General features: G+C 39.6%; 1 protein-coding gene across 2 annotated transcripts in view; it reads left to right on the forward strand.

Annotated features, from left to right (window-relative positions):
• Positions 1–27,013, forward strand: part of NOTCH2 (notch receptor 2) — a 178,058-nt gene that overhangs the window by 124,895 nt on the left and 26,150 nt on the right. For both annotated transcript variants that reach the window (XM_004263258.4, XM_033436698.2), the window contains exons 12-19: positions 2,245–2,355; positions 8,900–9,092; positions 10,449–10,594; positions 12,165–12,278; positions 21,776–21,895; positions 22,294–22,446; positions 25,128–25,356; positions 26,376–26,577. In XM_004263258.4, the coding sequence (XP_004263306.2) occupies positions 2,245–2,355; positions 8,900–9,092; positions 10,449–10,594; positions 12,165–12,278; positions 21,776–21,895; positions 22,294–22,446; positions 25,128–25,356; positions 26,376–26,577 (1,268 nt within the window). The remainder of the gene's footprint in view (positions 1–2,244; positions 2,356–8,899; positions 9,093–10,448; positions 10,595–12,164; positions 12,279–21,775; positions 21,896–22,293; positions 22,447–25,127; positions 25,357–26,375; positions 26,578–27,013) is intronic.

Here is a 27,013-nt window from a genome sequence, read left to right on the forward strand (position 1 = left end):
CCCTGGTTCTCTCAGAAAACTGCCAGATCCATTCCTGTGGCTGTTTGGAGTATTAAAGCAAAGAGATGCAGGCAACATAAAGAGGTCTTGGCCTGTAATGGGTGGAGAAAGACCTGGCATGTACCAGGAGCCTGGGTGAAAGGATTCATTCAATCAGTCATTATGAATAGACTCTCGAGTTCTAGAATAAGAATCCACAACTCATTCATAATATAGTCTGGGTTGGTAGGTTGGAGTTTGGATGAGTGTGTGGATAGAGGGATGCTTTACAACTTGCTGGTTATAATTGTGGTTTCTCACTCACTAAGTACTTAAAGTGCAATACACTACCCAGAATCACTTTTGATGCTTTTGATACCTGTGATCTTCAGTGAGTTTTTTTGGGTTTCAAGTCACAGAAACCACCTTGACTAGCTAAAAGAATCATCAACAAACAAGCAAACAACAACTACAAAACAGACAAGCAGAAAGAATTTTGTGAAAGCACACAGAAGTATCTTACAGATGCCAAGTGAGAATTGAACAATGTGGCTTTGGGGGGATGAGCAGGAAGTAAGGGCAACATGCAGACCATAGGTCACGCAGTTCATGTTCCAACGTCTCAGTGAGATAATCTCATTGGCCCAGCTTGAGCTGGGTGTCTCTTCCTGCTAGAATGAAACATGGATTTGGGGGCAGAGTCACATTGGACCTCCATGGCTGTTTGGGGCCTGCCTTGGTCCATTGCGAGTAAACGGGGGTTGTCAAACAAGGGCTAGACACATCTCCTAAAGGTATCCATTTGTAATCAAAGAATATTGAAGCCTTGCCTCATCTGTAGCCAGTAGGGCAGTATAGCCTCATCAGTCACAGAATGACCAGTATGGTGTGGTGAAGTGTATGGAATCCAGAGAGCTGGGTTCACGTCCTAACTGTGCTGACGCAATTGTGCAAGTTCATGATAAAATGGGTGTAACACAGCTTGATTTGCCGGTGGAGTGAGGAGAATAAAGTTATGGAATGTAGGAGGCAGAGTACTTGGCTCATGATAATGGCTCAACAGATTGTTAATATAGTAATTATTATCAATAAATATTAATATAAAGTGTGAGTGAATAAAAACTATGGCATTTTGTTGTGGAAGTTTCGTTTATTAGTTTATATCCTAATTATCAGGCTTTATTTTTAGACTTTTTAAACTACCAAGATATTCTTCTACTATGATACCCAACCACATCACTAAATTCATGTTAAATAAATAATGAAATATCATGAGTAGTTTTAGAGAATAATGGTAACAATAATGATTGGTGTATCTCTACCATTTAGTTACCCATATCTACAATTAAACCTTCCTAAATAGAGCCAAACTCTTACCATTCATCTGAGGAACAGACCAGGAGGAAGGCGGCATACCCCAGAACGAAGTTACCAGACTCTTTATCCTGAACTTTAGCCCATCATAGGGACAGTCAGTATCAAGCTTGTAGTAGTAGATACAAGTTCCAAAATTCTAATTTTCATGTGAAAGCTTAAATTTTATCTTTGGAGCACAGTACTGTCACAGTTGTTTTCCTTGAAATGGCAGGTTTATTTCTCTCACTTAATGTTTGCTACATACTTAAGTCTGAATAGCCCTGGTTTGTCCGTCAGTTGTTCTTTCAATTAAAATGGGATTCTTTGAACAAAGCAACTGTTTCAGTTCAGTACTCAAACAATCACACAACTGCTTTTCCTGGAGACAGCTCTGAAGGTTGGCATGCCACAGAATTGCTTTATGTATATTTTCCATTTCATCACACAGAACAGTAGAGGTATACTCAAGGGTCAAGGTATAATCAAATTATAAAGTTAAGAATTTTGACAGCTTGACCAAAGTCATTCTTAAGTGAAGCTATCTTTTTGTTTTGTGTTAACCGAGTACATGGAGGTGAAGAATAAAAAGACCACTAGTACAATTTGGTGCCACTGCCTTGATTCCCGTTAAGATGCCGGCAGTCCTGCCCCCATTGCTTTTGCATCATTAGTGCAAATTCCAACACAATGAAAACAACAAATAGTGGCTTAGTATGGTTAATATAATCCTTTTGACCTCATGATGCCCCGATGGGGCCTGGAGGACTGCACTTTGAGAACTGCTCCTTTCCTGCATTCAGGGTTGGCTGGATACTCCTTAGATTTCTTAACACCTAGCGTCACAAGCAGAGATCATTGGTATTTTCTGGGCTGATATTGCATGGCTTCTCTTTGCTTTCATCTCTGCAGGTGTTAACTGTGAGATCAATTTTGATGACTGTGCAAGTAGCCCTTGTGTCCATGGGGTCTGTATGGACGGTGTTAATCGTTACAGCTGCGTCTGCTCGCCGGGATTCACAGGTAACGCTCCTTTTTGTTGGGTGACTCCTCCTTCAGCCCCATCACTTTGGGAAAAGGGCATCTAAAGAAAAAGTACTTTTCAAATATTTCCTATTTCTTTGTCTCTTGGAAAGTTAGAAGTTTGATTCTGTGCTTCTCTGGCCCAGTTTTCTACTTACAGGGCTTCCCTAAACTGTAACATGAAACTTTTCACTAGTTAGGGTTTTTAGGCCATGTGTTTATAACTACCTGAAAAGAATTTCTTTTCAGACTTGAATTATATAGCTTTCAAAGCCACCCTTATTTTTCTACACTTAGTAGTGAATACCTTCTGTAAAGGCATGGCCAAGGTAAAATTCTATGAAATTACTAAATGCTTTCTTCTGAGTACTTCCTCTTATGGGGGATTGTTGGGTAAGGCCAAAACTTGGGAGGATCAAACTATTTTTGGCTAGCACAGAGAGGTTTTTTTTCTCTCTAGGAGGAAGAAGGTAAGTGACTAAGATAAAATTGGTTATACTTCTTCCTAAATTATAAGCAGCTAGAACATTTATACACACACCATGTGTGCACACACACAAACTCACATGCATCTTCTCTTTGACCTCTTTCGTTGCTAATAAGATTACGCTCCTGATGAAAACGTGCTAGAGGTTACTGAGCCTCTACTGAAGGCTTTTACTGACACATCCGTTTGTTAATGGCACCATCAGAGAGCATATAATGTGCCTGTCGCATTCTCTCTAGACAGTGCCACATAGAAGCAGGCACTTACGTAATGATGTTACCATTTAATAAATACCATGTGCTCATTTGCAACCAATGTGAGAAACTTCCCATGGAGTTCTTTAAACTATGATGTCAAAAGGCCATCAGAGCCAAGTGAAGAGATACCTCTTCCTTGCCGGAAACTTACCTCTCTCTGTACTTCACAAGCCTTTGCACTGCTTGGTGTGATTGTGGACATGAGAGAGGAATGTTTATGGCCCACATGGGTCACCGTAATATCTGCTCAATGGAAGATAACTCAGAAGACAGGTGTGATGAAACCTCTTATATCTAGTGCCCAGCACTGCTGGTATAGCCAGACGTACTTCTGTGTCCTGAAACGTGTTACTCCAACATTAAGTGACAGCCAACTGAATACACAAAAATTCCTGCTAGGTAGAATGACATATGCATTTTTCAAGGCCTTATTTTGAGCTAGGCATTAAATTAAGTGCCTAACCTCATTGAATTGTCACTGCTATTATTATTTCTGCAGTATTGATGAGAAACCCAGAGCTCAAGAGAGCTTAAGTAACAGAACTAGTGCACTGGGGCCAGCATTCCACCCCAGGGGGTCCTACTCTAGAGTCCATACTCATTCCCACTTCACTGGACAGCCTAAGTAGGTCCCTGCTGTGGTTTCTTTTTACATATGTAAGCCTCAGACTCGTCTTAAATTTTTTGGAAATGTCAGTGAATCATATGTTCTCTCTTTTTAACATTTAGCAAATCAGGAAGGTCAAAGAGGGAGGACATAGGCTAAAAATATTCTAAAATAAACTTAAGGTGTAGCATGAAACTGCATAACCAAGAAATGGAATGTTTTGGTTACTGGGTGGTACCCTGTTCTTGGAACAGTTTTCTACAGCTGTTTTTCCTATTTGTTTTTTTAAGTCAGTTGCTGAAAATATCAGAGACAACTGTGATATATACTCATGACTTGTAAATATGAGGTGTTTTAGTCTTGCCTTTGTTTTATTTTAATACTACTATTTTTTAATTACAATTTTAATAACAGCTTGAGCAGATTTAAGGGAGGTTTTTTTTTCTAAGACTAAATTCTCTGTTCTCTGCAGACCTCTTTATACTAAATGAATCAATAGGAAAAGTAAGAAATCATGTGGTACTTCTATAGAATACTTCCCAGTTTTATAAACTACTTTTCAGTTTCACCTTGATGTCCATTATTTTGCTGACTTCTTATAACAGTCCATGAAAGTACATAGGTTGGATATGAAACCAAAAGCACAGGTAACAAAAACTAAAATAAACAAGTGGGACTACATTAAGCTAATGAGCTTCTGCACAGCAAAGGAAACAATAAGTTGAAAAGGCAACCTACAGAGTGGGAGAAAATATATGCAAACAATATATCTGATAAGGGGTTAATATCCAAAATGTACAAAGAACTCATACAACTCAATAGTAAAGAAGCAAATAATCCAATTAAAAATTGGGCAAATAACAAGAAAAAGAATTCTGTAACTATGTATGGTGACAGATGTTAACTAGACTAATTGTGATGATCATTTTTCAATATATGCAAATATCCAATCATGTTGTACACCTGAAACTAATATAATGTTCTATGTCAATTATACCTCAATTAAAAATGAAAACACATTAGTCAGGGGTAGCTATACCCAGTTTTGGAAAATATTATTGGAAAATACCCAGTAATTTCCAGATAGAGGATATTGGCAATGTTCACTCTAATTCTCAGAGTTACATGATTTAGCCACAGACTGATTGTATTTTTAACTTGTAAATCATGATTTGTATTTTGAAATCCAGTATCATCTGAAACAGGTGAGGTTCTGAAAGCTTTACAATCTACCAAACCCTAGTGTTTTTCAAATAGCATTTGAAAGACTAATCATGAGTAGCTACCAATAGAGCTAATCCTCATTACAATGTCATTATACAACTATATAAAATCACCAAAATACAATTTAAAAAATAGATACGAGGTTTACAGTCTTGTCTCTCTCTAAATCTCTTACAGTATTTTCTAATCAGGAGTAAGGTGTATAAATGTTTATAAATTATAAATTTATAAATGTTGAACATGCAGTTGCTTTTGGTTCTCCAGCCCGTAGTCAAGCAAATAATGACATATCCTGAACAGGCACGCTGCTAAGCACAAGGGGAGTGAGGAGCACTGAGTGTGGCAAAGGTGGTAGAAAATGAGATCGTGCCTTTAAAAAGATTTAGAGTGTGATCCGGAACCCAGACTGCATTCATCAGAAACATTCAAAAAATGTATAAATGATGAAGGAAAACAAATGTTTAGAATCAGGGGGAAGAAAGGGGAAAGGACCTTCTGTTTCCAAAGAAGACATACAGATGGCCAACAGGTACATGAAAAGATGCTCAACATCACTAATCATCAGGGAAATGAAAAAACCATAGTGAGATAATCACCTCACACCTGAAAGAATGGCTGTTCTCAAAAAGATAAGAGAGAACAAGTGTTGGCAAGGATGTGGAAAAAAGGGAATTCTTATACACTGTTGATGGAAATGTAAAATGGTACAGTTATTATGGAAAAACAATATGGCAGTTATCAAAAAATTAAAAATTGAATTATCCTATGATCCAGGAATCCCACACTTGCGTATATATCTGAAGGAACTTATTTCGAAGCGGTATCTGCACACTCGTGTTCATAGCAACATTATTCACAGTAGCCAAGATAGCGAAACAACTTAAGTGTAAATCAATGGATGAACGAATAAAGAAGATATGTTGTGTATATACAATGCGATATCTTTCAGCCGTGAGAGAGAAGGAAATCCTGACATTTGCGACATGAATGGAATTTGAGGACATTATGTCAAGTGAGATAAGTCAGACAGAGAAAGACAAATACTATATGATATCTCTTATGTGCAGAATATAAAAAAGCCAAACTCATAAAACCAGAGAGTAGACTGGTGTTTACCAGGGTCTGGACTGGGGGGTTGGGGGTTGGGGAGATATTGTTTAAGGGTACAAATTTGCAACTAGTAGATAAATAAGTTATAGAGATAGAATGCATAGCATAGTGATTATAGTCAACAATACTGCATTATAAACTTCAAAATTGCTAAGAGAGTAGATATTGTTTTCACCCCAAAAAGAAATGATAGTTCTGTGAAGTGATAGAGGTGTTAGCTAACTCTGTGGTGGTAATCATATTGCAATATATAAAATATATCAAACTAGCACATTGTATACCTTAAACTTACACAATGTTATATGTCAGTTATGTCTTAATTTAAAAATTAACAAAACAAAAAAAGCAGATAGGGAAGTTTTATTATTCTCATTTAACAAATAAGGCAACTGAAAGATAGAGCTTGATGTGTCCATGGTCTTAGCTAGTGAGTCACACTGCTAGGACTGTGAGTTCCCAGAAGGCAGGGACCTCCCTAATTATCTTTTTAGCCAGCATTTTGTAAAACAGTGTCTAGCACAGAGGGAACACTTAGAAAATATTGCTGAATGAATGACCAGAATCACACATGGAACTTCTGACATCCAACACCAGACTCTCGAGTCTGGACTATACCATGCTTTCATTCATTAAATACTAATTTTTTGGGCACCTACCTACAAGATAAGAAACATTGGTTAATTTCTCATTCAGTAGTTACGGAGCCCAACAAGGCACATAGCCTTGTGCTGGGTGTTTCTGATGCTGGGGTTTCTAATGCTACTTTAAGCGTGGGACCTTGCTAGTGAAGCAGCTGTCAGTCCATCAAGTAGACTGCACAAAGAGGCACTCAACCCTCTCAGCTAAAGATGACTTGAAAATTGATTCTGCAAAGAGCTTTTAAAAGCAAATGAAGGAAATGTGAGAGGAGTGGCTTCTGAGAAGATTCTTCCCAAAAAAAGGACAGAAAATGAAAAGGCTTTTTCCTCTCATTCTCCACTGGATTGCAGGCTGAGGATAGTGCTACAGTTGAAGAGTTCTGTCTCTTATCTTGGTGCCAGTGGCAAACACCAAAAAACAAATCAGAGGTTGAAGCTAAGAAAGTAGTATTTTAAAATAAGTTATTAATAAAACACTTAAGAGGAAAATAGCAACTACTACCAGATTATGGGTTTTTACCTCAAGAACCACCAATAATGGTTTAGAGAGCAGTGGAGGGTGAAAAAATGTTAATACCCATACTTTAAAGGGGTGTGTATCTATTTCATTTGGAATTTCCTGTTCTAAATGCAGGGTTGCTCTTTCTTAAATGAAAATGCCTGTTTATCTAAATCAGAAAATTGTCTTCTTAGAAATTTATAAATTCCTTCATAGCAGTTGCTTGTTGCCACTCATTTACAGAATTATGGGTTATTTTAAAATTTTATATCATTTTGGAATATACAGTTAAATCTCATTTATTCAAAACTTAACAAAGCAAAACTCTTACGTAACTGGCATACTTTATTCCACTTAAAGAAATAAATGTGAAGGTTATAGCAGACATCTTTTCAAAGTGCAGTCTTGGATACGTTTTAGAGGAAGAACATATTCAGTTCAGTTTCATATATTCTGAACATTTACATTATTATTTGATGATAAACTACTAATAATTGTCTACATCAGAGTTTCTCAAAATGTAGTATTTGAATCACCTACATTATTTATTTATTTATTCTTTATTTATTTTTTTTAACATCTTTATTGGGGTATAATTGCTTTACAATGGTGCGTTAGTTTCTGCTTTATAACAAAGTGAATCAGTTGTACATATACATATGTTCCCATATCTCTTCCCTCTTAGGTCTCCCTCCCTCCCACCGTCCCTATCCCACCCCTCTAGGTGGTCACAAAGCACCGAGCTGATCTCCCTGTGCTATGCGGCTGCTTCCCACTAGCTATCTACCTTACGTTTGGTAGTGTATATATGTCCATGCCTCCCTCTCGCTTTGTCACAGCTCACCCTTCCCCCTCCCCATATCCTCAAGTCCGTTCTCCAGTAGGTCTGTGTCTTTATTCCTGTCTTACCCCTAGGTGCTTCATGACTTTTTTTTTCTTAAATTCCATATATATGTGTTAGCATACGGTATTTGTCTTTCTGTTTCACCTACATTATTTAAAATGTGGTTTTGGGGCTCTAAGGATCTCCTTTTAAACAAGTACTTTTAGCAACTCTTTCTGCACATTAAAGTTTGAGAACCACTGGTCTAGATTGAGAGACCCTGGATGGTTTTCTCAGTGATCAGAGAACAATAAAATTATGCTTAGAATACTCTTCTTCCTGTGGCAGAAGATGGATTAATACAACTCTAAAAGTGAAAGTAAAATAGCTTTTCTTTTCAATCAGTTTAATCATTAAATTAATAGTCTACTCACGAAACATTCCTGTTAATTGAGATTTACCATATATGGAAATGTAAGAGATTGACTAACTGAAAAAATGAATGCAGTAAACCAGCTGAAAGCAGTGATAAGGAGAGCTTCTTGGAGAGTACTCCAAACAGCAACAAGAGCAGCCAGCTTTGGTAACATTTGATGTTCTCTTTTTGAATCCTTGTAAAGTTTCCCCATCTCTAAGATGGAGTGAAGAAATACATGTCAAAACACTACAACACTGTTCCAGCCTTTTGTTAACTTTATTATCAAAGCACAGTGCCCTTTGCCCCTTCCTTGCATGGCACTAAGGGCCGTTGGATGTCTTATTCCTTAAGTCTTGACATGCGGTGCCCAAGGCATCTTATAGCCTATGAAGATGAAGGTATCAACACAATAGATCTCATAGTTCTGTGTCTATTCCCTAAGCATTTTGTATTTGACAAAAACTGTCTCCCTTCTCTACAGGGCAGAGATGTAACATTGACATTGATGAGTGTGCCTCCAATCCCTGTCGCAAGGGTGCGACATGTATCAACGATGTGAACGGTTTCCGCTGTATATGCCCTGAGGGGCCCCATCATCCCAGCTGCTACTCACAGGTGAACGAGTGCCTGAGCAATCCCTGTGTCCACGGAAACTGTACTGGGGGCCTCAGTGGGTGAGTAGCTGTCATGTATTAATAGTTTCTTATTGACTTGTGTCAAGCCAGTTGAGTTTTAGTATTGGCCATACCCTGTAGAAGTCAGTCAGGACTTGAGCTGAGACCTCGCTGAAGATTTCGGTAGTCTGCGGCATAGTCTACCAAATCGCTGCTTCTTCTCTACCTTCTGTGACTGAGTAGGTGGAAAATAAGGAGGAATGTCTCTTTCCTCATGTGGGTAGTCAGCACATGGGAGGAATCCAGGGTAATTTTATGAGTCTTTGGCAATTGCACTTTTAGTACTTATTGCAAGATTGAGTTCTGAGGGATGCTCTATTTGATTTTCCCCCCTGCTTAAAAAAAAAGCCCAACTCTGTTCTATCATGGTACCAGTGGGTGCCACTGAAGTAGATCTGGTCTCAGCTAACTTTAGACATGGCCCTGATGAAATGTTCACAGTTTGCAAGCCCCTGAGAGTTGTGTAATATGTTGGTAAGTAATTTTCTAGAATCACAGAGTGTGATGTTAGGTTCCATGAGATAGTCGTGTACTCTTGCTGTGCTTGCCAGAGGACAGGACTCTGGGCATTACCATTTGCCATGCTTACGACAGGTGAAAGAACGAAGAGTGTATTAAGAGGCAAATAGGAAATCAAGTTATTTCCAAGATGAATTAACTCAGTATTCCTGTTTCAGAGTATAGCAGCCTGCAAAGAATCCCAACCCACCTACTTTTTTTTAAAGGATCTCCAGACTAGGAGGCTATTATCTCCTGATAACCACATTCTAAGTGCTAATGATGTTCGGATTGTGAACAATGTGCATATATTTCAAATACCTTCATTTTTGTTCCTTTTCCTGCTCAGTACCCTCAGTGCTTTCTGGGGGCAGGGATTCAGGTCAGAGCAAAGCATGTCTCAGAAGTCAGACATCCCAGGAGCTCTTCAGAGTGGCTTAGTGTCTCTGATAACTACACTACTTCCTGGGTGTCTGTTTTACACCAGAAACAAGTGATCCTAAGGCTTGCGTTACTTTTAGTTTATATAGAAGAAAAGAAAGTGCAGATTTATCTGTGTTAACGTGTCTTTCAGATTGTCCTGATTTGTTGTACCAACCACTGTTTACATATGAAAACTCACTATACTTACTTAGTTTCTCTAGCATCTTTGTGGGCCAGGAAGGTGTGTTTACTGAATACTCCAGATGGGCCCACGTGATTCACATGGTGACCCAAGTATAGGTCCATAGGGGATCAGAAATGAGATTAGCTTACCCAAGAGTTCCTTGGTCCTTCAGTTTTTCAGAATGGTGTATTTCAACTATGACTCAATTGTACATTCATCCCCCAACAGTAAATAACTCTGTCTTCTTTCAGATACAAGTGCCTCTGTGATGCAGGCTGGGTTGGCATCAACTGTGAAGTGGACAGAAATGAATGTCTTTCTAATCCATGCCAGAACGGAGGAACTTGTGACAATCTGGTGAATGGATACAGGTGCACTTGCAAGAAGGGCTTTAAAGGTGAAAGCAAAAGTGCCTATTTTCATCTCCCTTCTCTCTCTGCCTTTCTGTTGGTGCATATGGCTTGACTCACTTCTTCCTTTCCCTTTTTTCCTTCTCATTCATATAGCAAATATAATTTGAGTACTTAATATTTATAGGGCATTTGGGGAATGAAAACATAAATAGATTTATACATGGATTCTATTTTCAGACTAGCAGAGAGGTGAGTTATTGAAACAGTACCATTTAAGGTGAGCAACTAGAACTCCACTTATACAACTTTGGACAGGTGTTCTAATTATAAGCTCCAGTGTAGGCTTGATTCTATGTTAATTCGAAAGAGATATTGGTAGTAGAATGAAAATTTTGTTTTACTGTAACTGTAGCAATAATATCATGGAAGAATCCATGTATTTAAAACCTTTCCAACAAATTCTCTTACACATTAAGATATTCTTAGTTGATACCTAGTCACCTATGGCCTTCTGGAAAAACGCGTAATAGTGGGTATTGTGTAAAATCACGTTTTGAGTTGTCTCTGTTGTATTTCTCCCATTGCTTTTGTCTTAGATACTCAAGAGAGAGAACCCTGTGGGTAAATCATTCACATTTGTACTTCGCTATCCATATAGTCGCTGATTTCACCACTCAGAATTGTGCCAGGCTACTGTAATACATCAGTATGTTTCAGTGTCACTTGGATTGCTTGAAAATTTTCTGAGACCACATTTTAGTCAGTAATTTTCTGACATTCAGATATATTACATCTGCAAAGAAACTTATAGATTTAAAAACACTTTTATTTCTTTGTCTCATTGAGACTTGCTGATCAACACAATCAAAATCAAAACGTAAAGTCCAGAGTTGTACGGCTGTCGAGTAGCAGAGTACAGTTTGAACCCAGACCTCTATACTCCTAGACCATCATTTTCTTTTGTACAGTGCTGTAGTTCCTCAGTTTTAAGGCTCTGTGTCAGGCCCTACTGAAGGGACAAAGGCGTGTGGCATTTAGTACAGTCCTGTCCCCATGGATGCTTCCTTCCTTTTCTCTTTTTCATAGTGGGAGTAGATTTCGTGTCTTGGATCAGGGGAAACAGCTTTGTGACTTCCAGAAGCCCTACCACATCGATGGTAGAGACTGTACATTTGAAAGAGTGGGCATAAATCACAGGCTTTGATTAAGTATTCAAATATTTTATCCCTTGATAACTTACAGGCTGTTTTTAAGCCCTGACCAGATACTCTGTATAGAAAGAGCTTCTATTTAGATATAGCAGTAGGTCTTCACCCTAATGAACTTCATGGTCCATAATGGAGAAATTACTTATGTTTGGAGGTGCATTAGACTTTCAAGCTATTAGAATATACTGTTCTTCCATTCATTTTTTGATGGATTAAGCACTTTTGACTGGCTGTGTCAGGGACTTGACACTGAAATGAATGAACAGGTGTTCCAGTGGCCTGAAGAAGTTAATGCAGTTCCTGAGGTGTTTAACGTTTACCACTGAGAGGATTGCTTAGTAAATGAGATAATGAGGAGGCTAACGAAGTTTCACTGTCTTTGGTTTTTCCCCTTTTCTGTCTACAGGCTATAACTGTCTGGTGAATATTGATGAATGTGCTTCGAATCCATGTCTGAACCAAGGAACCTGTTTTGATGATATAAGTGGTTATACCTGCCACTGTGTGCTGCCATACACAGGTGAGTCCTGCAAGTGCAAGGACCAGAAGGGTTGCTTGGTCTTGCCTTGTCATTCCAAACCTCTGAGTCTCAGAGACGGGATCTGTGGGGCATTGATGCCGCTCTGAGGAATCACTCCCTCGTCACCCTTCCTGCCCTCACTGACTGGGTCTTCAGCTCTGAGAAAACACTGTGGCCTCTCTAGTTGCAAGTGGTGGGGAAACTCATTTGCTGCCTTTATTTTTTAGGGTTTGAAAATTTTAAAAAATTATATATGGCTGGAATTGACACATAGCTGATGGTTTAGTCATTATTTGAATGGACCCAGAGTCTCTATGGCCTGTGCTCTTAGTCTGAGTTTTGCTAACACAACAACTACCACTTATTGGTCATTTACTATGTGCCGGACACTTGACATACTTGGGATGATTTGATCTAGTGCTCACAATAATTCTACAAAGTATTTAGAAGTTCCTATCACCATTTTATACATGTGGAAGCTGAGGCAAAGAGAGGTTACTTGCTGAAGGTCACATAGGTAAGTGGTAGATCTAGGATTTGTCCCTAAGTCTCTCTGAATCCAAAGCTTGTCCTCTTGTCATTCTTCTCCTCACGTTCATTGCCACTGCATCTTATTCAGAAAGGTACGACCCCTGGGATGGCGATCACACACACGCAAGACGTGGGTGTGACTTCATTGCACATCAGGTGTTCTTTGTTTCGGGTGGTATTACAGGAGTGTGCTTGGACGTTTCTTTGTAGTCTCCTGCCTCATTACTGCCATCTTGTGATTGGTTGTATTTGTGTAGCTCGTTTACCTCTTCATCAGCCATTTTCTTCATCTGTGGGGAACAAAACAGAAACGTGAACAATGACTTTGCATGTTTCTCCCGTGCCTAGCATGCAGGCAGGAGCATGGCTGAGTTCTTACTCCCCTGGAGCCGTAGGCTGTTCATTATAGCTGTTGCTAGTGACTCTAGGCTGTTTGGAGTGGCAGAGTGGCCAGAAGCATGCCTCTGTTACCTGAAAGACTTGATACTACATCGTTATCTTTGCCACCTCTTTAGAAGAAACATTCATGCAGGGAAAGTGCATTTAGCCAGCCTGACTGATAAAATCAGTTATCGGAGATCCCTAGCTATCCCCAGACGGACAGACTATTTTTTTTTTTTTTTTTTTACGGTACACGGGCCTCTCAGTGTTGTGGCCTCTCCCGTTGCGGAGCACAGGCTCCGGACGCGCAGGCTCAGCTGCCATGGCTCACGGGCCCAGCCGCTCCGCGGCATGTGGGATCTTTCCTGACCGGGGCACGAACCCGTGTCCCCTGCATCGGCAGGCGGACTCTCAACCACTGTGCCACCAGGGAAGCCCACAGACAGACAGTCTAAATAACGCCATTTCACAGTGATAGTGCTGATCACATTTGTTGGTACTGAGCAGATGATCTCACTCACAACCATAAAGACTGAGAATTGATGGCTGTAGGGAGATATAAGCAGGTGTCACTATGCTCAGGCACATTAGAGACTTACCTGAATATGACTAAGGTGCACAGGTCATCTTGAAAATATTTGTCTTCTTGCTATTCAGATACTATAAGAATATTTGACTAAATGCTGGCTGTTGGTTTTTCTGCGTATTAGGATCTTATTAAAAGTACTACTTGTGAATTTTGAGAAATTATATGAGACTGGAAATCTATGCAGATTAAAATTTCAGTGCTGAGTGTCACTAAGTGTTTTAAGTGTCATTGAATTTGGCCAGCATGAAGGGAACTAGGAAACGTTGCCTTTCCTTGTGAGCCATTATTCTGACCAGACACATTAAAAACTTGTTAGGGATATTGATGAAAATTTGTGGTAATATTGTTTTCTTTCTGAATACAAAATTTTAGGATATAATTTTAAATTGAGTTAGTTGTAATTTGACTTTATTTTGTTGAAGTATAATTGATTTACATTATATTCATTTCAGGTGTACACTATAGTGATTCAGTATATTTAAAGATTATACTCCATTTAAAGTTACTGCAAAATAATGGCTATATTCCTTGTGCTGTACCTTATATATATGTAGCTTATCTATTTTATACGTAGTAGTATGTATCTCTTAATCCCCTACCCCTATCTTGCCCTACTCCCCTTCCCTCTCCCCACTAGTAACCATTAGTTTGTTCTCTATATCTGTGAGTCTGTTTCGATTTTGTTATATTCATTTGTTTGTCTTGTTTTTTAGATTCCACATATAAGTGATAACATACAATATTTGTCTTTCTCTGTCTGACTCATTTCACTAAGCATAATATCTTCTAAATCCATCCATGTTGTTGCAAATGGTAGAATTTAATTCTTTTTTATGGCTGAGTAATATTCCTCTGTGTGTGTGTGTGTGTGTGTGTGTGTGTGTGTGTGTGTGTGTGTGTGTATCACATATCACATCTTCTTTATCCATTCATCTATTGATGGATACCTAGGTTGCTTCCATATCTTGGCTATTATAAATAAGGCTGCTTTGAACATTGAGGTGCATGTACCTTTTTGAATTAGTGTATTTATTTTCTTCAGATATATGCCCAGGAGTGGGATTACTGGGTCATATGGTAGTTCTATTTTTAGTTTTTTAAGGAACCTACATACTGTTCTCCATAGTGGTTGTATCAATTTACATTCCCACCAAGAGTGTAGGAGGGTTCCATTTTCTCCACACCCTCTCCAGCATTTATTGTTTGTCGAGTTTTTGATGATGGCCCTTCTGATGGGTGTGAGGTGATATCTCATTGTAGTTTTGACTTGCATTTCTCTAATAATTAGTGATGTTGTGCATCTTTTCACGTGCTTTTTTTAGCCATCTGTATGTCTTCTTTGGAGAAATGTCTATTTAGATCTTCAGCCCATTTTTTGATTGGATTGTTTTTGGTTTTCTTTTAATTGAGCTGCATGAGCTATTTGTATATTTTGGAGGTTAATCCCTTGTCAGTTGCTTCATTTGCAAATATTCTCTCCCATTCTGAGGATTGTTTTTTTATCTTGTTTATGGTTTCTTTTGCTGTGCAAAAGCTTTTAAGTTTCATTAGGTCCCATTTGTTTATTTTTGTTTTTATTTCCATTACTCTAGGAGGTTGATTGAAAAAGATCTTGCTATGATTTATGTCAAAGAGCATTTTGCCCAGGTTTTCCTCTAAGAGTTTTATAGTATCCAGCCTTACACTTAGGGCTTTAACCCATTTAGAGTTTATTTTTGTGTATGGTATTAGAGAGTGTTCTGATTTCACTCTTTTACATGTAGCTGTCCAGTTTTCCCAGTACCACTTATTGCAGAGACTGTCTTTTTCTCCGTTGTATATTCTTGCCTCCTTTGTCATAGATTAGGTAACCATAGGTGCGTGGGTTTGTCTCTGGGCTTTCTATCCTGTTCCATTGATCTATATTTCTGGTTTTGTGCCAATACCATACTGTCTTGATTACTGTAGCTTTGTAGTATAGTCTAAAGTCAGGGGGCCTGATTCCTCCAGCTGTGTTTTTCTTTTTCAAGATTTCTTTGGCTTTTTAGGGTCTCTTGTGTTTCCATACAAATTGTAAACTTTTTTGTTCTAATTCGTGAAAAATGCCATTGGTAATTTGATAGTATTTCCTTGAATCTGTAGATTGTTTTGGGTAGTATAGTCATTTTCACAATATTGATTCTTCCAATCCAAGAACATGGTATCACCTCTCCATCTGTTTGTGTCATCTTTGATTTCTTTCATCAGTATCTTATAGTTTTCTGAGTACAGGTCTTTTGCCTCCTTAGGTAGGTTTATTCCTAGGTATTTTATTCTTTTCAATGTGATGGTAAATAAGATTGTTTCCTCGATTTCTCTGATCTTTCGTTGTTAGTGTATAGAAATGCAAGAGATTTCTGTGTATTAATTTTGTGTCCTGCAACTTTACCAAATTCATTGATAAGCTCTAGTAGTTTTTCAGTAGCGTTTTTAGGGTTTTCTCTGTATAGTATCATGTCATCTGCAAACAGTGACAGTTTTACTTTTTCTTTTCCAATTTGGATTCCTTTAATTTCTTTTTCTTCTCTGATTGCCATGGCTAGGACTTCCAAAACCATGTCGAATAATAGTGGCGAGAGTTGACATCCTTTTCTTGTTCCTGATCTTAGAGGAAATGCTTTCAGTTTTTCACCATTAAAATGATGTTTTCTGTGGGTTTGTCATATATAGCTTTTATTATGTTGAGGTGGGTTCCCTGTGTGCCCACTTTCTGGAGAGTTTTTATCATACAAGGGTGTTGAATTTTGTCAAAAGCTTTTTATGTATCTATTGAGATGATCATATGGTTTTTATTCTTCAATTTGTTGATGTGGTGTATCACATTGATTGATTTGCGGATCCTGAAAAATCCTTGCATCCCTGGAATATATCCCACTTGGTCATGGTGTATGAGCTTTTTAATGTGTTGTTGAATTTGGTTTGCTAGTATTTTGTTGAGGATTTTTACATCTATGTTCATCAGTGATATTGGCCTGTAATTTTCTTTTTTTGTGATATCTTTGCCTGGGTTTGGTATCAGGGGGATGGTGGCCTCGTAGAACGTGCTTGGGAGTGTTCCACCCTCTGCAATTTTTTGGAAGAGTTTCAGAAGTGCAGGTGTTAACTCTTCTCTAAATGTTTGATAGAATTTGCCTGTGAAGCCATCTGGTCCTGGACTTCCGTTTGTTGGAAGAATTTTAATCCCAGTTTCGATTTCAGTACTTGTGATTGGTCTGTTCATATTCTCTATTTCTTCCTGGTTCAGTCTTGGGAGATTGTACCTTTCTAAGAATTTGTCCACTTCTTCCAGGTTGTCCGTTTTATTGGCATACAGCTGCTTGTAGTAGTCTCTTATAATCCTTTGTATTTCTGTGGTGTTCATTGCAACTGCTTTTTCATTTCAATTTTATTGATTTGAGTCCTCTCCCTCTTTTTCTTGAGGAGTCTGGCTAAAGGTTTATCAATTTTGTTTATCTTCTCAAAGAACGAGCTTTTAGTTTCATTGATCTTTGCTATTGTTTTCTTTGTCTCTATTTCATTTATTTCTGCTCTGATCTATATGATTTCTTTCCTTCTACTAACTTTGGGTTTTGTTTGTTCTTCTTTCTCTAGTTGCTTTAGGTATAAGGTTAGATTGTTTATTTGATATTTTTCTTGTTTCTTGAGGTAGGATTGTATTGCTATAAAATTCCCTCTTAGAACTGCTTTTGCTGCATCCCATAGGTTTTAGATGATCATGTTTTCGTGGTCTCTAGGTATTTTTTGATTTTCTCTTTGATTTCTTCAGTGATCTCTTGGTTATTTAGTAACATATTGTTTAGCCTCCATGTGTTTGTGTTTTTTACAGGTTTTTTCCTGTAATTGATTTCTAATCTCATAATGTTGTGGTCAAAAAAATGCTTGATATGATTTCAGTTTTCTTAAATTTACCGAGGCTTGATTTGTGACCCAAGATGTGATCTATCCTGGAGAATGTTCCATGTGCACTTGAGAAGAAAGTGTATTCTGCTGCTTTCGGATGGAATGTGCTATAAGTGTCAATTAAGTCTATCTAAGTCTAATGTGTCATTTAAGGCTTATGTTTTCTTATTAATTTTCTGTCTGGATGATCTGTCCATTGGTGTAAGTGAGGTGTTAAAGTCCCCCACTATTACTGTGTTAACTGTCAATTTCCCCTTTTATGATTGTTAGCATTTGCCTTGTATATTGAGGTGCTCCTATGTTGGGTGCATATATATTTACAATTGTTGTATCTTTTTCTTGCACTGATCCCTTGATCATTATGTAGTGTCCTTCCTTGTCTCTTGTAACAGTCTTTATTTTAAAGTCTATTTTGTCTGATATGAGTATTGCTACTCCAGCTTTCTTTTGATTTCCATTTGCATGGATTATCTTTCTCCATCCCCTCACTTTCAGTCTGTATGTGTACCTAGGTCTGAAGTGGGTCTCTTGTAGGCAGCATATATATAGATCTTATTTTTGTATCCATTTGGCCAGTCTGTGTCTTTTGGTTGAAACATTTAATCCATTTATATTTAAGGTAAGTATTGATACGTGTGTGCCTATTGGCATTTTCTTAATTGTTTTGGGTTTGTTTTTGTAGATCCTTTTTTCTTCCTTTCCTCTTTTGTTCTTTTCTCTTGTGTTTCCCGCCTAGAGAAGTTCCTTTAGCGTTTGTTGTAAAGCTGGTTTGGTGGTGCTGAATTCTCTTAGCTTTTGCTTCTCTGTAAAGCTTTTACTTCTCTGTAAAGCTTTTGATTTCTCCATCAACTCTGAATGAGAGCTTTGCTGGGTAGAGTATTCTTGGTTGTAGGTTTTTTCCTTTCATCACTTAAAATATATCATGCCACTCCCTTCTGGCCTGCAGAGCTTCTGCTGAAAAATCAGCTGATTACCTTATGGGGGATTCCCTTGTATGTTATTTCTTGCTTTTCCCTTGTTGCTTTTAATATTTTTTCTTTGTATTTAATTTTTGTTAGTTTGATTATTGTGTGTCTGGGCATGTTCCTCCTTGGGTTTATCCTGTATGGGACTCTCTGTACTTCCTGGACTTGGGTGACTATTTCCTTTCCCATGTTAGGGAAGTTTTTGACTGTAATCTCTTCAAATATTTTCTCAGGCCCTTTCTTTTTTTTTTCTGGGACTCCTATAATTTGAATGTTGGTGCATTTGATGTTATCCCAGAGGTTTCTGAGACGGTCTGCATTTCTTTTCATTATTTTTTCTTTATTCTGTTCCACCACAGAGATTTCTACCATTCTGTCTTCCAGGTCACTTATCTGTTCTTCTGCCTCAGTTATTCTGCCATTGATTCCTTCTAGTGTATTTTTAATTTCAGTTACTGTATTGTTCATCTCTGTTTGTTTGTTTTTTAGTTCTTCTAGGTCTTTGTTAAACGTTTCCTATATCTTCTCGAGCCGTGCCTCCATTCTTTTTCCGAGATCTTGGATCATCTTTACTATTATTACTCTGAATTCTTTTTCAGATAGATTGCCTATCTCCTCTTCATTTAGTTGTTCTTATAGGTTTCTATCTCGCTCCTTCGTCTGCAGTATATTTCTTTTACTTCTCATTTTGTCACTCTTACTGTGTTTATGTTCTCCTTTCCACAGGCTGCAGGATTGTAGTTCCTCTTGCTTCTTGTGTCTGCCCCCTGGTGGGTGAGGTTGGTCCAGAGGCTTGTACCATTATCCCCTTGATAGGGAGTTCGATTGGTGTTGTGGTGACTAGAGCCTGGTCCTGGATATTGAGCAGGGCCTCCTTTTTGCTCTGTGGTTGTCACTGTCCTGTCAGGGGCAGGGCCTGATCCCTAGTTGTTGGAGTAGAGGCCCCTAGATCTGTTTCTTAACTGTGTTTCTGATCTGCAGTGCAAGGAAGGTGGGATTGGAGTGCTCCCACTGGGAGAGGAGTCCCTGAGTTTTCCTCCTTTGCAGCTGTTCACCCGTGAATGTGCTCTATTGTGTCCCCTTTTGCCCATTGTGCAGGCTCACAAAGTACACTGTTGTTGGCACTGCTCTTGGTCCCACTGTAACTGTGGGTATGCTGGCAGTTGGCCCTGGTGACTCTCGGGCATTGTTTTCACCAGGCCACTGGCGCAGATCCACTGAAGTCAGGTCCCGGGACTGCAGTAGTAATGAACCTGGACCCGCTGTGGGAGCTGTGGTGGCAGCTAAGATTCTGACCTGGCCCAGCCTCTGTGTATGTGCCCACAAAGCCTACAGCTGCTAAAGCCAGACCCATCCCAGCTGCAAGAGCACTTGTCCTTTGGGATGTCTCGCAGGCGCTGAATTTAGGAAGCCATCAGAGGAGGTGTAACTCTGGGTTCGTGTAGCTGTGAGGAGAGGCTTAAGGTCTTCTTCCTTAGTCACACGGGCCCTGGGGCTCAGCTGTGGTTTCAGCCCCACCTCTGAGTGTGTTCCTCTCACCGGAGTCTGCTCCAGAGGTGGCCGGAGCACACGAGCTCGTCAGGCTGGAAGGAGCCCAGGTGGCGACGGGGGCTAGCGTGCTGTCCAGGCTGGGGTGGGGGGGATGGGGGCAGAGGAAGAGATGGAAGGGGGTGCACAAACGGCCTCCAACCAGAGCCCTCCCTCGTGCCCGTGGAGGCAGGGCCGCCTCACGAAGAGAGAGGCTGCACAATGGCGACCCTGCCCTTTGCACGTGGCGCTTCACTTCTGTGGCGGTCCGGGCTTCCTCCACAAGCGTTCCTGGTTGCAGAGCTCCTCACTCCCGTCCCTTCAGGCTGTCTCCTCACAGCCAACAGCAGTCCCCTCCCCAGGTCTGCTCTCCAAACCCCACGTTCTGGCACCCAGCCCCCATGTGCACCTGCAGGCACCCGTCTCAGGCTAGGTGGCACAGGGCTGTGGCACGGACCATCTGCATAGGTCTCACCGTGTCCTGCCTGCCACAGACCAGTTGCCGGGCTCTCCTCTGAGTCTCCAAGTCTCCCCTTCTGTCCCAGCTGATCTCCCTGCCGGTGAGGAAGCTTCCCCAGATGTGGCAACCTCTCCTCACCTTCATCTCCCTGCCAGGGGTACAGGTCCCATCCTGCTTCCTCTCCTCTTCCTTTTCCCTTCTTCTTTCTTTCATGCTACTTGGTTATGTGGGGATCTTTCTTGTCCTTTTAGGTGTCCAAGGTCCTCTGCTAGTGTTCAGCAGGTGCTCTGGGAGAATTGTTCCACTTGTAGATATATTCCCAGTGCATTTGTGGGGAGAGGGCAACTCCACGTCCTCCTACTCCTCTGCCGTCTTGGAAAAAGCCTATCTCCCCTTTAATAAAAGCATTCTTTTAATTTTTTTCTGGAGTCTTATATTCAGTATACTAAGATAGGAAATGTTGATGGGCAACTATCAATGTCATGTTGTTGATATAAGGAGAGATGTTACTAGGCATTCAGAATTACTTCACTGTTTTCCACCTCTGGTGGCCTTCTCATCAACCCCATTGCCTTCTGGAACAGGCCGGCAGAGGTTTTGAGGAGTAGGTGGCTGTGTTACTTCTTCCCTGCTCATGTGAAGGTAGATCTGTGTGGCTAAGCATCTGAGTAGCTGAATCTTAGCTATGAAGATGCAGAAACTGTCACCCCTGATTGATGCAGGATTCCAAATCCATGTAACCCCTCGTGTTAATAATATGAAGATGACAGCAGCCCAGCAGTTGTTGAGTACTTACTCTAGGTACTGGGCCCTATGCTAATAAGGACTTTGTAAGCATTTTATCATTTAATCCACAAAAAGCCTCTATGAGTTATATACCATCCTAATTCCCATCTTATTTATGTGGAAGCTCAGAGAAGATAACTTGCCTGAGATCACACTGTTAGTAATCACATCAGAGCCAAGACACGAAAGTCCATAAGTCTCTCAGATTCCAAAGCTCTTATCCATTACGTTAGACCTGAATTCAGAGATCATCCTTCAGTATAGAATTTGGTGGGGTGGGGGGGAGTTTCAGTTTCCTTGGAATTTTTCTCTATAATGAACTCTGTCATTTGATTTACAGGAAAGAACTGTCAGACTGTATTAGCTCCCTGTTCCCCAAACCCTTGTGAGAATGCTGGTGTTTGCAAAGAGGCACCAAATTTTGAGAGTTACACCTGCCTGTGTGCTCCTGGCTGGCAAGGTAACAACATGGGAATGGGGAAACCAAGAGCCTTAAACAAAGTGGTCAGGTTATCTGATGACACGGAGGACCTGGTCTTTTGAGGCTTGCCCTCTTTTGTTAAGAACGGAGGCCATGTATAGAAGCTGCTAACTGGAATGTTTTAGAAAGCCTTTCCATTTTGAATGTCTCTGGGGCTAGAGGACTCCCACCAGAGTCTGAAACCATGATGTTCTACCGGGGATTGTAGCATCAACTGCTAGGGGCACAGAAGCCTTAAGGGACTTCCAAAAGCAGGAGACCAACCGGAATATCCTTGGAGTAGCCCCACCTACCCCAGCTGAAGCTCAGGCCCCACATAAATTTCTGTGGGAATCGACTTCCAAAGACTGGACCATTCATTGCCCCTATGTTTCCAGGTCAGCGGTGTACAGTTGACATTGACGAGTGTGTCTCCAAGCCCTGCATGAACCACGGTCTCTGCCATAACACCCAGGGCAGCTACATGTGCGAGTGTCCTCCAGGCTTCAGTGGTATGGACTGTGAGGAGGACATCGATGACTGCCTTGCCAGTGAGTATGCCAGCCTGCTCCTAAGCCCCCGAGGGAGAGGAGAGCATAGGGAGCAGAGCAGAACTCAGCGGAGGCACTCGCCTCTCAGTGCCGAGATGGGCCATCCAATAGTTTACCACGTGTCTTTAGTCTTTGTACTTTAAAAATCTTCATTTTGAAGCCAGTGGCTTTAGGAGTTAAGGCAGGGTAGTCCCTTCTAAGTATTGCCTTACTGATTTTTGTACATTGACGAAGTGGGAACAATGCTATGAAAGCTTTTTTAGAAAAGCACATCTCTTGAAGTATCATTAACATACAGCACACTGCCAGTATTTAAATGTACCAGTCAATAAGTCTTGCTGTACGACAACTGAAACCAATACTCAAGATACTGAACATGTCCACCCCCCTGAAAGTATTCTCATCTCTTTTGTAACTTAACTCTCCTTTCCACTTTCCTGTCCCAGGCAACCAGGGATCTATCTCTGTCACTATGGATTTGTGTGAATTTTTTTACAGTTTTATATAAATAGAATCATATAATGAAAACTCTTTTCTGAAGAGAGGGAATATGAGTTCTAAAGGTTTTAATGAGTAATTCTGTTTTGTAATCTTGCTAAACTCACTTATCATTAATTCCAGATTAGTATAGCTTCTGGTTTAGTTTAGATTCCTAGGATTTTTTTATAGAGATAATACACTATGTTATTTCTGAATAAATACAACTGTTATACCTTTTATTTCTTTTCTGTATTCTTTTATTTCTAAATCTGTACGCATTTTATTTAGTTTTCTTGCATTATTGCACTGACTTCAGTAAATGCAGAATAGAAGTGGTGAGAGAAGCCGGTCCTGCCTTGTTCTTGATTCTAAGGGAGAAGCATCAAATTGGGGAATTTACCTCAGTTTACCTCAATTTGGTGAGAATTTTGCAATTTACCTTCAGTTGGCTGAGAATTTTCTTCCTTTTAATAATGAATGAGGGTTACTTTTCTTTCAGATGATTTTTCAGTATCTCTTGAGGTGGTAATACTGTTTTTTAAGGTCTTTTAATGTAAATGAATTATGTTAATTGACTTTCAAATGTTGAACTGACCTTAAATTTCTGGGATAAATTCTACTTGGTCATGATGTGTTATCTCTCTCATATATTGTTGGATATTATTTACTCAAATTTTGCTAAGGATTTTTGTATCTGTGTTCATGGGGCATGTTGTTCTCTAATTTTCTTATACTGTATTTGTATAGTTTTGATAAGAGGGTGATGCTGGCCTCATAGAACAAATCAGAAAGTGTTCCCTTTCTATTTTCTGGAAGACTTTGAGTAGAATTAGTATCATTTCTTCTAAACATCTAGGCCTAGAATTTTCTTTCTGGGAAGCTTTTTAATTATAAATTTAATTCCTTTAATAGGTGTTCAGGGTATCTATTTCTTTTTCATTGAGCTTTGGTGATTTGTATCTTTCAAGGAATGAGTTTTACTTTATCTAAGTTGTCAGAATTGTTGGCATTGAGTCTTTCATGATATTCCTTTATTGTACTTTTAATGTTTATTTTAAAATGGGGTTATTTCCCTTATTTCAGATATTGGTTATTTATGTCTTCTCTCTTTTTTCATCTGGTTGCTCTTGGTAGAGCATTATTGGTTTTAGTAATCTATCTGTTTATGTATTATGTGTACTTACGTATGTAGGTATGTATTTATTTATAATCTTTTTAATGAACCCAGTTTTAGTTTCATGATTTTTCTCAGTTGTTTTACTGTTTCCTATTTCATTGATTTCTGCTCTTTAGTCTTTTCATTGCCTACTTTAGTTTTAGTTTGCCCTTCTTTTTCTAGTTTCTTAAGATGGAAGTTTAGATTTTGTTTCATTCTACTACTCCTAAAATAAGCATTTAATGCTATACATTTTCCCTCAAAACACTGCCTTAGCTGTATTTCACAAATTTTGATGTGTCATGTTCTTTTCGTTCAGCTCAAAATACTTTCAGGTTTCCATTTGGATTTGTTCTGTGACTCAAAAGTTTTTTAGAAGTGTGTTCTTTAGTTTCCAAATATCTTTTGTTGCTGATTCCTTCCAGGTAGGTTTTGTTACTGATTTCTAGTTTAATTCCATTGTGATCAGTGAACATTCTTCACATGATTTGAATTACTTTAAATTTATTAAAGCATGTCATATGGCCCAGTGTATGGTCTGTCTTGGTAAATGTTCTGTGTGCATTTGAAAAATGAAATGAGGGAAGAAAGGAAGAGAGTGAGGGAAAAGAAAGCAAAGGTAGATTAGTGCAGGGGGCTGATTAATATCTATTCCAGCCTACCCAACCCACTCCACCACCACATACACCTTTTGAAAATCTTTATTGATATTTCTGAGAGTCTGTGTATTGGGGCATATATTTGATTTACAAATGCAAGTTTGTGGGACAAATACAAGTTTTATGACTATTAAGTTTGCAAAACTGTTAGTGGTATATGGAGAGTTCATTCCAGGTATTAAACAGATTCTTATTATTAAGAATCTCAGGGAAGTGTTACTGCATTCATTTTCATAAATGCAGGAGTCAGGGCAAAACAGATGCAAAGAAAAGTCAGAATTGTTTCTGTTCTTTGTGTGACTCAGTGCAGGGTACTCACCTTTATGAGTCTAAGGTTAACTTGATGCTGCTGTTCAGAGTTCTAATTCTTGTGTGCAATGGCTTAGATCCTTGCCAGAATGGAGGTTCCTGTGTAGACGGAGTGAATACTTTCTCCTGCCTATGCCTTCCGGGCTTCACTGGGGACAGGTGTCAGACAGACATGGATGAGTGTCTGAGTGAACCCTGTAAGAACGGAGGGACCTGCTCTGACTATGTCAACAGCTACACCTGCAAGTGCCAGGCGGGATTTGATGGAGTCCACTGTGAGGACAACATTGACGAGTGCACTGAGAGGTGAGCAGCCCGTGTCCTCAGGCACCAGTGTCTTAGGGGCAAAGGGAGAAACAAGAGGAAACTACAGAGCACAGTACTGGGATCAAGGGACAGGCATAAGGCATCCACTTGGATCCCACCCCATAATCACCTCTTATTTCCTAGTTCCTGAGTCCTTGTAGACATGTAGTTACAAGCTCAAAGGTTAGAGGTTGAAAAACTTAGTGAGAGGGCTTCCCTGGTGGCACAGTGGTTGAGAGTCCGCCTGCTGATGCAGGGGACATGGGTTCGTGCCCCGGTCCGGGAGGATCCCACATGCCACGGAGTGGCTGGGCCCGTGAGCCATGGCCGCTGAGCCTGCGTGTCCGGAGCCTGTGCTCCACAACGGGAGAGGCCACAGCAGTGAGAGGCCCGCGTACCACAAAAAAAAAAAAAAAAAAACTTAGTGAGATGGATCATCATTTGTTGCTTGCATAGGGAACAGAAAGAGCTATAATTCTATTCCATATCCTTTTGGTCTCTTGTTCATTTTAGTTGACAATTAAGAAATTCCTATTTCTTTGCAGATTTGTCATCCCTCTTTAAGTAATTTCTGGGAGGTTTGTTTCTTTTTAATTATCAACAAATTTGTTCTGTTTCTCTTCCATAAAGAAATCTAGAGTCAAGAGCTATTTATTTAACACTTCCCTTATAAATTAAATTGACTTAGGGATAAAATGAAATCTGAGACATGGAAAGCTACAGAAGCACGGGGTAAAACTTGGAAACCTTCACTTTCCTTAGGAGCCTCAGCCTCTAATAAGCTCAGACTTTTAAATACTCCTCTAACCTTTTTGGCTGTGCAAAGGAAGCTGAGATTCAGGCTGACTGGCGCCCATTCTAGTCTGGAAAAAGGTAACGTTTACTGGATATAGGAGTTTTGGGTGCTCAGGAGTATTTGCCTCTGTAATATCTTAGATTCCAGGAACCTTAGTTTTTAAATAGCAGGTCAGAGGAACCAGATTACATAGCTAATGTTGTTCTCCCTGTTTGCTTCTTAGCTCCTGTTTCAACGGTGGCACATGTATCGATGGGATTAACTCCTTCTCTTGCTTGTGCCCTGTGGGCTTCACTGGCCCCTTCTGCCTCCATGAGATCAATGAATGCAACTCTCATCCATGCCTGAATGAAGGAGTATGTGTTGATGGCCTGGGTACCTACCGCTGCATCTGCCCATTGGGCTACACTGGGAAAAACTGTCAGGTAATTAGACTCCATCCCATTCATTCAGCTCCCTCAGAATAGTTGAATATTACACCTATTCCTTTTCTAGGCAGAATAAGCCCCACCCAAAAGAGAAAGTTCTGGGTATTAGGGATGTCCCTGAGATAAATCTGGAGAGCTTCTTAATAGCTGGTAGATTCCAAAATGGTGACACTGGCAAGATTATATGGATTAACAAATATAAAATTGTTATAACAGGCTAACCAAGAACTGCAGAAAATGCATGTGGGAAATAAGCACATAGATATCATTTAGGAAATACAAAAAGGGAAATAAAGAACAATCAAAATACGATTTTAAAAATTCAGGTACAACATCTAAGGGGATAATGAGAATTATCATGTCTTGCAATATTGTAACAGTCTCAAAACCAAGCTATTCACATGTCTTTTAAATTTAACTATTTATAATAATA

The sequence above is a fragment of the Orcinus orca genome, chromosome 1 (assembly GCF_937001465.1).
Source record: "Orcinus orca chromosome 1, mOrcOrc1.1, whole genome shotgun sequence".
Taxonomy (NCBI): Eukaryota; Metazoa; Chordata; class Mammalia; order Artiodactyla; family Delphinidae; genus Orcinus; species Orcinus orca.